At 38.4% G+C, this 12,857-nt stretch overlaps 1 protein-coding gene across 2 annotated transcripts in view; it reads left to right on the top strand.

Annotated features, from left to right (window-relative positions):
• CACNA2D3 (calcium voltage-gated channel auxiliary subunit alpha2delta 3) overlaps positions 1-12,107 on the top strand; it is a 1,019,762-nt gene extending 1,007,655 nt beyond the window's left edge. For both annotated transcript variants that reach the window (XM_029052259.2, XM_029052258.2), the window contains 3 exons: positions 5,827-5,939; positions 6,331-6,413; positions 11,693-12,107. In XM_029052259.2, the coding sequence (XP_028908092.1) occupies positions 5,827-5,939; positions 6,331-6,413; positions 11,693-11,785 (289 nt within the window). In that variant the 3' untranslated portion in view covers positions 11,786-12,107. The remainder of the gene's footprint in view (positions 1-5,826; positions 5,940-6,330; positions 6,414-11,692) is intronic.
• Positions 12,108-12,857: the final 750 nt, after the last annotated feature.

The following is a 12,857-nucleotide window of genomic DNA, read 5'->3' as shown; positions in this document are numbered from 1 at the left end:
ACACTCAGTTGGTCTTCTGGCTGCTGCTGGCTTCTGGGCAGATGTTTTAAAATTATCATCATCTGTGACTCAGATCTCTTTCCAGAAGCAGGACTGATAGCTCAGAACCCATCATCATGGTGTTTTAATCCGGATTAATTTTCCTAGGTTCATCACCTTGCATTTGCTCACATTAAAGCTTATCTCCCATTTTTCACCCACTCTCATCTATATGAAGTTTCCAGCAGTTTATCCTCATCTGCTTATACTCAAAGCCCAGAAAAGCTTAGTGTCATCTGTAAATGAAGAGATTTCACAATACATTCCCTCTCCAAGATCATTGAAGAGATGTTAAATCTAGTCATGGCACTGATCCCTGGGATAGACTTCACTCTTTGCCATTCTCCATCCTGAACTGGTCATTTATACTTCCCTTTGCTTCCTATCTTTTAGCCTGTTTTCTATCCATAACAGAATTTATCTATCTACCCCAGTATTTAGCACAGGCATTTGACAAATAGTCTATACACGATAATACTGTAATTATTCCTTCAAATCCCATGATTACTTAGTTATTTTGGAAGTGTTTGGTGTGGACCTTTGTCAAAGGTCTTTTGAAAACCTGTCTATTATGTCCCCTGATATCCAGATGTAAACTGACCCCTTCAAAGAGTTCCAGGAAATTAGTGAGGCAAGATTTACTCTTACAGAAACCATGTTGTGTTTTTTAAAGCCTCACTGATCTCAATCTTAATTTTAGATACTACTGATTTTCCAGATGTAGAAGTGAAAATTATTTGTCCAATATTTTCAGGATAACCTCTGGAACCATTCTTATGACTGGGAATCTCATTGTCCATTTCCCACTCTTTTGGAACAGTGGCCATTTAAAATGAAAACTTATACTATCTTACTAGAATTTCCTCTTATTCATCTGTATTCCCTCGGAGCTATTTGATGGATGTTTGACACCTAATAATTTGCCCCTACCTCCAGGACATCTCTTCTTGACATATCCAAAACATAACTCCTCATCTTCCAACCCAGACCTTGTTCTACCCCTGATTTTGCCATCACTGTAGACAGCATCACTACCCTCCCTGTATCACAAGCCTGTATTATTGTCATTACCCTTGTCTCTCAAATTCAACCCTCACATTCAGTTTGTCTCCAAGTCCTGTAGCTTCTACCTTCACATTTCTAGAATCCACCCCTTCCTCTCAACCCAAATTGCTACTACACTGATCCACCTTGACTACAGCATCAGCCTCCTCACTGACCTCCCTGCCTCTGGTCTCTCACCACTCCAATCCATACTTCACTCTGCTGCATGGATCATGTTTATAAAAAAAACACAACCACTTAGTCCACACCTCCCCACTCCTCACAAACCTTCAATAGTTGCCCATTCATCTCTGAATCAAACAGGAACTCCTTACCATCATCCTTAAGACACTTAATCAGATCTCCTTCTCCAACCCCTTGCCTCATGGATCTCTTACAACTCAGCCTATACACTATGCTCCTCTAATGGCCAACCTACTCACTGTATCTTGATGTAATCTATCTCACCACTGTCCCTTTCCCCTGTCCTCTTTCGGCCTAGACCTCCCTCCCAATCAGTGGCACTTACTGAACACCTACTGTACTGTACTAAGCATTTACTAAGCAATTGGGAGAGTACATGCAACAGGGTTGGTAGACAGGGTCCCTGCCCACAAGGAAATTACAGTCTAAAGGGGCAGTCAATAGTATTTATTGAGTGTTTGCTGTGTGCAGAGTACTGTACTAAGCACTTGTGAGTATACCAAATGGACACATTTCCTGCCCACAATAAGCTTACAGTCTAGAGCAATAATTGTGTTGTTAAAAGCTTACTATGTGCCAGGTATTCTACTAAGTACTGTGGTGAATACAAGCAAACCGGGTTGGACAAGGTCCCTGTTCTTTGTGGGGCTCACAGTCTCAATCCATATTTTACAGGTGAGGTAACTGAGGCCCAGAGAAGTGAAGTGATTTGCCCAAAGTCACACAGCAGACAAGTGGCGAAGCTAGAATCAGAGACCTCTGACTCCCAAAATGCTCCCCCTTCATGTCTGAAAGATCACTACTCTCCCCACCTTCAGATCCCTCCAAAAATCACATCTCCTCCAAGAGGCCTTCCCTGACTAAGCCTTCACTTCCCTGTCTAAGCCCTCCCTTTCTGCATTGCCTATACACTTGGGTTTGTACCCCTTAAATACTTTGACATTCATCCCTCCCCCATCCCCACAGCACTTACGTACATACCCATCTGTAATTCACTTTAATGCTTATCTCCCTCTCTAGTCTGTAAGTTCCTTATGGGCAAGGAACAAGTCTGCTGACTCTATTGTTATACTCTCCCAAGTGTTTATTAGAGTGCTCTGCACACAGTAAGAACTTCATAAATTCCATTTATGAATTCATTAAGTTCATTATGACTAGTTCATCACCATGGTCTAAAATTGTGGGGACCACAATTTGATCTGGTTCTTCTAATACGTCTACTACAAGAAGTAATTTCCATGAGGGAATTTCTCTAATATTTTCCTAAGACTAAAGTAAAGAGTTTATTGAATTTCTTATCCATCTCCTTTCTAGTCCTGAATGCATATTCCCCTCCTCCCCCCATCATTGCTAAGCACTCCCATTGATTTTCTAGTTGGGTTTACTCTTTTGATATGTTTGTAGAATTTTTTTTGTTAGCTTTAGCATCCCTTGCAAGGGCTTTTCAAATTCCTTTTCGGCCTGCCTAATTTTTTGTTTGCTAGTCAGTCAGTCGATTGTATTTATTGAGCGCTTACTGTAGGTAGTGTACTAAACATTTGGGAGAGTACAATACAATAACAGACACATTCCTTGCCCACAGCAGACTTGCAGTCTAGAGGGGACTGTTTGATACTGAGCCTCCACAATCAGTCTATCAGTGGCAGCTATTGAGCACCTGAGTTCTAGGAACCATAATAAGGGCCTGGTAGAGTATAACAGTTCCCTGCCCTTAAGCACCATTCAATCTACTGGGGAAGACAGACAAAAAATTATTTATAGATAGTGAAAGTTGGAGGAAGAACAAATATACTCTTAAAGAACAATAAATGTTCTTAGTGGAAAGAGCACGGGCTAGGGAGTCAGAGGTCATGGGTTCTAATTCCGTTTCCGCCACTTGTCAGCTGTGTCTTTGGGCAAGTAACTTAACTTCTCTGTGCCTCAGTTCCCTCATCTGTAAAATGGGCATTATGACTGTGAGCCCCACATGGGACAAACTGATTATCTTGTATCTTCCCCCAGCGCTTAGAACAGTGCTTGGTATATAGTAAGCATTTAACAAATACCATTATTATTATTATTATTTTTATTATTATATACAGCAGGAAGCAGCAGAGCCCAAGAGGATGAAATAACCACTCATTAGGCTTTCCTGTTTTAGTGCTTATGCTTTTCATTTCTGGAAGGATGACTTTGTCTCTGGTGACCTCTTCTATCTTCTCCAATTAGGGCAAGCAGGGTTTCCTTTTTATTGTTGTTCATTTTGTGTGTGCATTTTTATAGCCTTAGACTTCGATTGCTTGTTTTTTAGCGCCACTGATACATTAGTTCATCCTTTGTTGAAGGGAGGCCTGAAGGATAGGAATCCAAAGCACCCATCTTCACAAGAACTTGTAGTAGGAAGGAATAGTCTTTGGATATAACATGAAAGAGGAAACCAGGCTAATGAGACTCAGTGCAATTGTAACATCACTTTAATATGTCTCAACATTTACATTGGAAAATTTCAATCAATAATGAATAAGAATGGCAGATCTGGGTTATTTCTGTTATGGTGGCTGGAGAGATGAGAATTGCATTGGACTCCGATTTATTTTTAACATCTGAAATAGTCATGCATCTTGCTTTTTCTTTCTATTATGGGATATGCCTCCTTTTCTTTAGTTGGTATCTTTTCTCACACCTACAAATCCAAAAGTCAAAACTCTATGAATATATTGATTTCAGCCCTTGCTACAAGCCCATTTGTTTAGATAAATTTTCTAAATTTCAACCCAGTATATTATACCATAAATACTTGTTGCATACCCAAACAAAGACAGATACCATCATCATCATTATTATTATCAATACAAGCTGATTGGACACAGTTCTCGTCGCACATGGAGAACAGATATTTTGTTCCCACTTTACAGATGAGGAAACTGAGGCACAGAAAAGTTAAGTGAGCTACCCAAGGTCAAGCAAGAGGCATGTGGCAGAGCCAAGATTAGAACCTAGGTCTCTTGATTCCCAGGTCCATGCTCTTTCAACTAATCCTAGATGCTTCTTCAAACCTATCAATCAATTCTAATCAGTGGATCATTGGTATTTTATTACGCACTTACTATGTGCAGAGCACTGTACTCAGCATTTGGGAGAATATTGATACTTAGGAACGTACACCCATCCCCAGCATTTATATACATATATGCTGTTTATTCAATTGGGCATTCAAATATAGATTTCATGTACTATATTTATACGTACTTTTACGTTTATCTCCCCAATTAGAGTATAAAGTCTTCTTAGGCAGGGAACTTGTATTGTGCCTCTGGTTCTTTCCCAAACACTTAGAACAGTGCACTCTACCTACTAGACATTTAATAAACACCATTACTACTAATACTACTTACTATTACTACATCTCTGCACACTTTCACATAGAGATTTAATTGCTAGATTACAGATGGGTTGAATGATCATTTTTCAATTACATTTGGTTAAAGTCATTCAATAATTTTAATGATCAGAAAAAAAAAGTACTCCCCTTGACATTTCTTTTGGCTTTTCAGTAACTAATATGATTTCTAAAAAAAATTAAAAAAAACTAACCTAGGATTATAGGTGAAAAAAGTTGCCCAACTCATCATATAGTTGAGCCTAAAATTTTCAGTGTATTTCCTTTTTATAAGCTATGAGTTTTTTTAAGGCAATTGAAGTATATTCTTATTTTGTTTCATCAAAGAGCAGGGACAAGTTAGAATAGAATGATATATATGTGCCTAAGGAGTAGTATTCATCTAATCCATGTTTCAGAGAGCACTCTCAATTGGGCTGTACAATTTATTCTTGTAAACAGTCAGCTGGGTTAAACGTATAACAGGATAGAGTGTGTTTCAGTTTAAAAAACTATTTATACAGTGGTTGACATTTTTGTTCTCGTCCCATGTGATATGTTAAAAGGGAGGAACAAGATTAAGCAGTTTTCTCCTGATTGAGAGAATGTTACATGAGTCTGATAAGAAATTTCTGGCAATTTAATTCTACTGCATGGAATAATATATGGGAATGGTCAATCTCTAGTCAACTTTTTGACCTAGTTTTAAGGCATTTTAGCGGTATTTCATCAAATTGGAATTCATAGATGTTTTGAATCCTTTTCTTAATATGGGCAATTAGATCTTGCCAAAGGCATAGTTTAACCCTAAAGTTCTCATGTTGTTTCAGAACTTGAAAGTCATTGGTTTTGAAGAAACACATGGAAGTTCCCGGAGCAAGATATCTTTTCACACCCTTTTAAGTAAATCTCATGAGTAAATGGTGAACTTTGAATTGACACATGCATCTATTTTAATGTTTATCAATTGAATGCAAATTTGGACTTTTCAGGTGTTATGGAGAAATAGACATTGAGACTAAAAGGACACTCATCTTTCTTCTCAGTGTTCTAAACTTGTCTTTTTTCACCTATTCTATCAAGTGAATTGTACCCAACTCAAGGGATAACAACTCACACAGGATACCTTTGTTATGTATGGTGGACAATTTTGCTAATCTTTCTGGGTTTTCTTTTCCTAGGTCCTTTGTCATCCAGCAAATCCCAAGCAGCAATCTGTTCATGGTGGTGGTGGATAGCCAATGCATCTGTGAGTCTGTATCACCAATTACTATGGCACCGATTGAGATCAGGTATATCCTTTCCTGTGAAAGACCAAATGACTACTGATAGTAAAGCATTGACATATGCTTGTATTTGTCATTGTGTAAAGATGTTTAGAATGATGGAAAAGTTGTTTTTTTATTTGATATGCAATTAGTGGGACATTGACTTTTTTCAAACAATTTGAATTATCTATGGGATAATAGGATTTTATAAAGTTATCAGGGGTTATATTAGAAGAATGGGATATTCTAAATTGCAGCAGTGTTATAATAAGGTTTTGCTTCAGTTATTTGAGTCTTTTTTTGTCATTGGAAGGGATGGCATAGGAGTCAGAAGGAGTTTATTTTCATTTTATAGCCTCTTAAACATTGAGTGTTCAAAAGTAACATCCTTAAGATTGCTCCTTAACTGCAGTAAACATAATGAATCTCTTAAGTGTGAGCGTTTAAAATCTCAGAAGATTAGAAGGCGTCCAGAATCGTGTCATGGATTTCATCCTGAGGTAAGTTTGAGTTTGTTCAACTTGGCAAATTTAACAAATTGCAAACACAACCCAACACACACACACACACACACACACACACTTTCTAAAGCAAGTTAAAGATGTCCCTTCACAGGTATAATGTGTTAGAGAATTGAGGTAATTGTTTAGAAAAGTAAAGCCAAAAAACACTACCACTGGAGAAAAACTAAGCGTTTCAGCATAAATAAATACCTGTTAAATGTCTACATTGCTAAAATTTGGCTTAAATGTACAAAAGATGAGATGTATTGGATATGAAGCATTTCAACATATCTTGACATTATTAATCAAAAATGAAAAACAGAAATCGTAGGTTTTAGAGGTGCAAATGGCCGCAGCATGGCCTAGAGAGAGCAGAAGGACCTGGCTTCTAATGCCAGCCCTGCCACTTAATAATAATAATAATAATGTTGGTATTTGTTAAGCGCTTACTATGTGCAGAGCACTGTTCTAAGCGCTGGGATAGACACAGGGGAATCAGGTTGTCCCACGTGGGGCTCACAGTCTTAATCCCCATTTTACAGATGAGGTAACTGAGGCACCGAGAAGTTAAGTGACTTGCCCAAAGTCACACAGCTGACAAGTGGCCGAGCCGGGATTCGAACCCATGACCTCTGACTCCAAAGCCCGTGCTCTTTCCACTGAGCCACGCTCACTTGTCTGCTATGTGTTCTTGGGCAAGTCACTTAACTTCTCTGTGTCTCAGTTACCTCATCCACAAAATGGGGATGAAGACTGTGAGCCCCACGTGGGACAGGGTCTGTGTCCAACCTAATTATCTTGTATATATCCCAGCATTTAGAACAGTGCTTGACAATGTTTAATAACTGCCATTTATAAATAAATAAATAAGTGCTTAATAAATGCCATTACTGTTATTATTATTATTATTTATTCCAACCAAACTGATTGAAAATAACTCTCTACCAATAGCCCTGGTCAAAGCTTAAAAATCTCATCAAGATATCATTGTCTTCTGGAGGATCTACGAACACTGATTATCAAAGAGTCCCTACTAACTTTTGTCTTAGCCCTAAGTTACCTTCACTTTCCTTGTTCTTCCACATTGTTATATCTTCATTTTCCCCTATATTCCTTATTGTAGATACAAATTCTCCTTTGTGTGTGACACCAACATGGCATCAAGATTCAGATCAAATTGAAAGCAACTAGGACAATTGTAGCTTTTGGGTTTTGTTTTTGTTTTTTATGACTGTGACCCCTGGCCCTACGATAAATTCCACATTTGACTTTTAGAGACATTCCACCAGTGACACTTATTCATAAAATCATGTGGCAAGAGAGGATCACAGGGAGGTCCTGAACACAGTCAGGCCACCAGAATTATTCATAATAATAATAATAATATTTATGGTATTTCTTAAGGGCTTACTGTGTGCCAAGCACTGTTCTAAGCACTGGGATAGATTCAAGGTAATCAGGTTTCCCACTTGGGGCTCACAGTCTTAATCCCCATTTTACAGATAAGGTAACTGAGGCACAGAGAAGTGAAGCAGATTGCCCAAAGTCACATAGCAGACAAGTGGCAGAGCCAGGATTAGAACCCACATCCTCTGACTCCCAAGCCCATATTCTTTCCACTAAGCCATGCTGTTTCTGCTCCCATCCCATCACACCTTTATTAGATGAGACATGTGATGAGAATGGGCAATTGCAGAATACCCAAATTTATGGTGTACTGAAATGGGAACACTGTCAAAAAGGACAAAAGAAGAGATACTAAAGATAAAATGAAGCAGAGCCTCAAATGATGTGACCTGTGACAGATCCGCCTGGTCTGTAGCAGTCAAAAATGGAGTGATCGTCTGGGAACAGAAACTTCAGTAAGATTTTGGCACCCAGTCAAGCACTGTTGGGTAACAAATGCTGTACAGCAAAGGACAGTCTTTATAGGTATATATTGCAGAAGTGATTGACAATCAAAAATTGGTTTTATAATAATAATAAAGTTGGTATTTGTTAAGTGCTTACTATGTGTCAAGCACTGTTCTAACCACTGAGGGAAGAAACAAGGTATTCAGGTTGTCCCACGTGGGGCTCACAGTCTTAATCCCCATGTTACAGATGAGGTAATTGAGGCACAGAGAAGTTAAGTGTCTTGCCCAAGATCACACAGCAGACAAGTGGCAGAGCCAAGATTAGAACCCTCATCCTCTGACTCCCAAGCCCGGGCTCTTTGCACTGAGCCACACTGCTTATCAGCTACATCCACACAGACTTATAAAATCTCAGTCAGTGATATCATGCTTAAATCTAAAAGAGTGTTCTCTCTCAGTTTATGCATATAGACTGATAGTTAGAAAAATCAATGATATACTTGCAGAATTATACAACAGAGTCCTCCCTCTCTTTCCAGTTAAACCACAGCTCAGTAGCTAAATGGTACTTGTGAAGCACTTACTATGTGCCAGACACTGTACCAAGTCCTGGGGTAGGTACAGTACATGCAGATCAGACAGAGTCCCTGTCCCACGAGGGAGTCCCATTCTAAATAGAAGGGAGAACAGGAATTTGTAGGAGCTATTTTCTTCCTTATTGGATATGGCTTTTCTAGTACATATATTTCCTTTTTTTTCCTAACTAGCTCTTCGTGACCACATTTCAGGTTCTCCTGCTCTCTCTTCTTTTCTCCTCATTCTTAATTAGAACAAGATAGATAATAGCCATAACTAATCCTTCTTAGTGAGCACCCAGTTCCCTAAATTCTGTGACTCTGGAACTAAGGTGTATTCCTTTATTAAAGAACTCCTTCCTGCTATTTTTTTTAACAATTCAAATGCCTGATGGAGTTACACTAGGTTTTCCTTATGAAAGTCCTGCGAAAGTAAGTGGCCCAGTATGTTGGTCGCTGAAGAAGCAGCCCTGCCATTTTCCAGCACCCTACCTTCTGATCCTTAGACTGCAAGTCCCTTGAAGGCCAGGAACCATGTCTAACTAATATCTACCTGTGTATTCTTTCCCAGCACTTAGAACAGAGCTTTGCAGCTAGTATGCATTAAATAAATACTATTAGTACCAAGCAGTCCCTTTCAGGAATGCACTGCCTACTCCAAATGGGAAAGGACTAGAAACAGGGTCCCTAAAAATTGCCTACTTCTCTTAAATCAAATATGTCCCACCAGATTCTTCACTAGAGTAATTCTGGTATTTATTAAATGCTTACTGTGTGCCAAGTCACTATGGCTAGCACTGGGGCAGCAACAAGAGAATCAATCAGTCACAGTCTCAGACCCACATGGGGATCATAATCTAAGAGGAAGAGAAACATCAGAAGACTGTGACTGTTGACCTTTACTGTTGAAGATCAAAACTCTTTAGAAGATGAGTACCATTAAGGACATAATCATTATGTCATGGAAAATTAGGGCACCATGTGACGAGAACAGTTGTCCCCTAGAAAAAGAACAGCACTTTTTGCATATGAACCAGGCAGGTACAGTGCCAACATGTCAGCACTGAGAGAAACTAGAACATAATTGCTCCAGCACAAACAGCAAATAAGTATTTCTCCATTGTAAAGTCCTTGAGGACCCGGACCATGTGCTTTGCTTCTGATGTACCCTCCCTAGCACTTAGTTTCAGACTGGAGTGCTTTAGTGCTGGTCAACCTTTTGTCCTTTTGTATGTGTCTGAGGCTTATACCCATGACACAGTACAGTGCTTTGCACATAGTAAGCACCCAATAAGTATGATTGAAGGAATATCATATCTGGCTTCTGAAACAATTGCATCAGCTACCCTTATATGATATTTTTGCCATTTGATATTCAATATGAAATGACAGTATGGGCTCACAAACTACAAGGTCGTGGAACAAAGTCAATCAATGAGTTGTGAAGCACTACCCAATTTGACATTGCTTTTCTGGGTAGAAAAATGCAGAGGATGGATGACAATAGGATACCCAAGAACTGCTGGCTGCTGAATGTGAAGCTAAAACAAACTAAGTGCCCAAAGGAAATCCTTTAAGAATGCAGTAGGGAACAGCCTCAGACAGTGACTGGGCTATTGCAACTGAATGTAGAAAGATAGTTGCTTCAGGCAAACTGGCCTGGCATTCTGCAATCCTGGAAGATGAAAACATGTCAAGACAATCATGTAACTGGGGCACAAACAAAAGCAACAAGAGGCACTATAGGCAGCAACCATGTGAGCATAGCAGAATACACACTGCAGTTGGCACTGCTAGTCCTTCATCAGCCTTTTCAACTACATCCATGTCAATAGGATAAGAATAATCTTCAAATAGGAAGGAAAACTACATTCATATTTTGTGACCTGTTTAAGAGTTGAAACCCAGAACATACAGCAATCATCTTAAGCCCCTTGTGCCCTTCTCTAATAATAATAATGATGATGGTATTTTTTAAGTGCTTAATATGTGCCAAGCACTGTTCTAAGTGCTGAGGTAGACACAAGGTTATCAGGTTTTACCACTTGGGGCTCACAGTCTTAATCCCCATTTTACAGATGAGGTAACTGAGACACAGAGAAATGAAGTGACTTGCCCAAAGTCACACAGCTGATAGGTGGCGGAGCCGGGATTAATAATAATGTTGGTATTTGTTAAGCGCTTACTATGTGCAGAGCACTGTTCTAAGCACTGGGGTAGATACAGGGTAATCAGGTTGTCCCATGTGAGGCTCATAGTTAATCCCTGTTTTACAAATGAGATCACTGAGGTCCAGAGAAGTGAAGTGACTTGCCCATAGTCACACAACTGACAAGTGGCAGAGCTGGGATTCGAACCCATGACCTCTGACTCCCAAGCCTGGGCTCTTTCCACAGAGCCACACTGCTTCTCTACCAAGCTACTTTACTTTATATAGTAATTATGGATACTAATTTCACAATGAAATACATTGGATCACTAGAGGAATTACACCTGTAAAAATGTGAATGATGATATTGCATAATGTCCAAAAAATCTGGGCAGACATTTTATATCAAAATAAAAGATATTGTTTAGAAATACTGAGTTTCTGTGTGATAATATAAGGCTATTGTTTAAAAACATTATGAACAAAAGATATTTTTAAAAGCTGTGCTTTCTAGTTTTGCCGCTAAAATCAGAACGAGATATAGGCAAGGATTCTTTCTTGCTAATAGGGCTTTTGCATCGGGAGTCTTTGGTTGATTTCATTGTATTAGTCAATACCGTACCTGGAAAGTTGAACTTTGATTAATGCTAGAGCATCTTCTAAATATTAATGCGTAGGCTTTATCTTTTTCTTTAGGAGAATGCAAGAGAATGTGGTGGAGTCCTGGGCCTTAATGCTAAACCTATTCTGATTCTTATTCCCCTGATTTTAACACTTTTGTCAAGGTGACACTGACTGATTTCTTCTTTGGCATGCTAATACATGGATAAACTGTGAACTGAAATATGGTGCAACATAGAAGAAATGAAATATAGTCCAAACATCAGCATTTCATGATTTTAAACTGTGGGTGATATAAACTCTTAAAGATATGTTGACAAAAAAGTATATCTTTTTACTTTGCAAGTCATGCAAATGTAACATTTCCATGATAATCACACTGCATCAGAAACAGCTGGTAGACACAGGTGGCCATTTCTTTCTGCTTTGTCTCATTGGAAACAATTTAAAACTGTGTACTTTTTAAATAAAGTATATATTAAAATCATAATTTTCTAGTTTGTTTTTCATCTGACTAGGTTTTCCAATCTGTTCTTTAAAACTGTAGAGGAACTTAACCCTATTTCATAACTAGAATGCAATTCAGAAAATACATTTCATTTATTACATTGAATAACTAACAGCTCTTCAAGCAGCTGGAACTGTTTTTTGGTTTTTGGTGGGGAATAGACTGAAGATAACCATATTTCAAAAAACAGTCTCACATAGCAAAAGTTGGTATTTATTGTAAGAGTAGTTCCAAGAATTTATTCATGGATCTAAATGTATGAATGATCAGATAATTGAAAAATAATAATATGCTTTCCTCATTATATCCAGATATTTGAGGCCCCAAAATCCTACATGCTTCGAATATCAGGATAATTGAGTTCAAAATACATTCTGGGCTTCAATTGTCTGAATCTGCATATGTAGGTAAAGATAAAAACTCAGGTACTATAAACATTAGAAAAAATATATCCTAGACATCAGATAACTAACACCCTAGGGTCTTGAAACTATTAATTAAATGAAAAAAATGCTCCTAACATGATTGAATCTCAAATGCAATGCCTACATAATTTAGTGTTGCACTCAGGCAAATAGGTAGAAAGTACTGACTGTGGATTCAGTGAATCTGAATCTGAATGGGCCTGATAAATGCTTCATTTAGCAATAGTAAACAATACTGTCAGTACCAGTATCAGCAGTATTTTGTGCAGAACAAAATAATAAATTATTTGAGAACTGACAATCTAAT

The sequence above is a fragment of the Ornithorhynchus anatinus genome, chromosome X1 (genome assembly GCF_004115215.2).
Source record: "Ornithorhynchus anatinus isolate Pmale09 chromosome X1, mOrnAna1.pri.v4, whole genome shotgun sequence".
Taxonomy (NCBI): domain Eukaryota; kingdom Metazoa; phylum Chordata; class Mammalia; order Monotremata; family Ornithorhynchidae; genus Ornithorhynchus; species Ornithorhynchus anatinus.
Note: the sequence above shows the minus strand (reverse complement) of the source record. Positions and strands in the feature narration are given on the sequence as shown.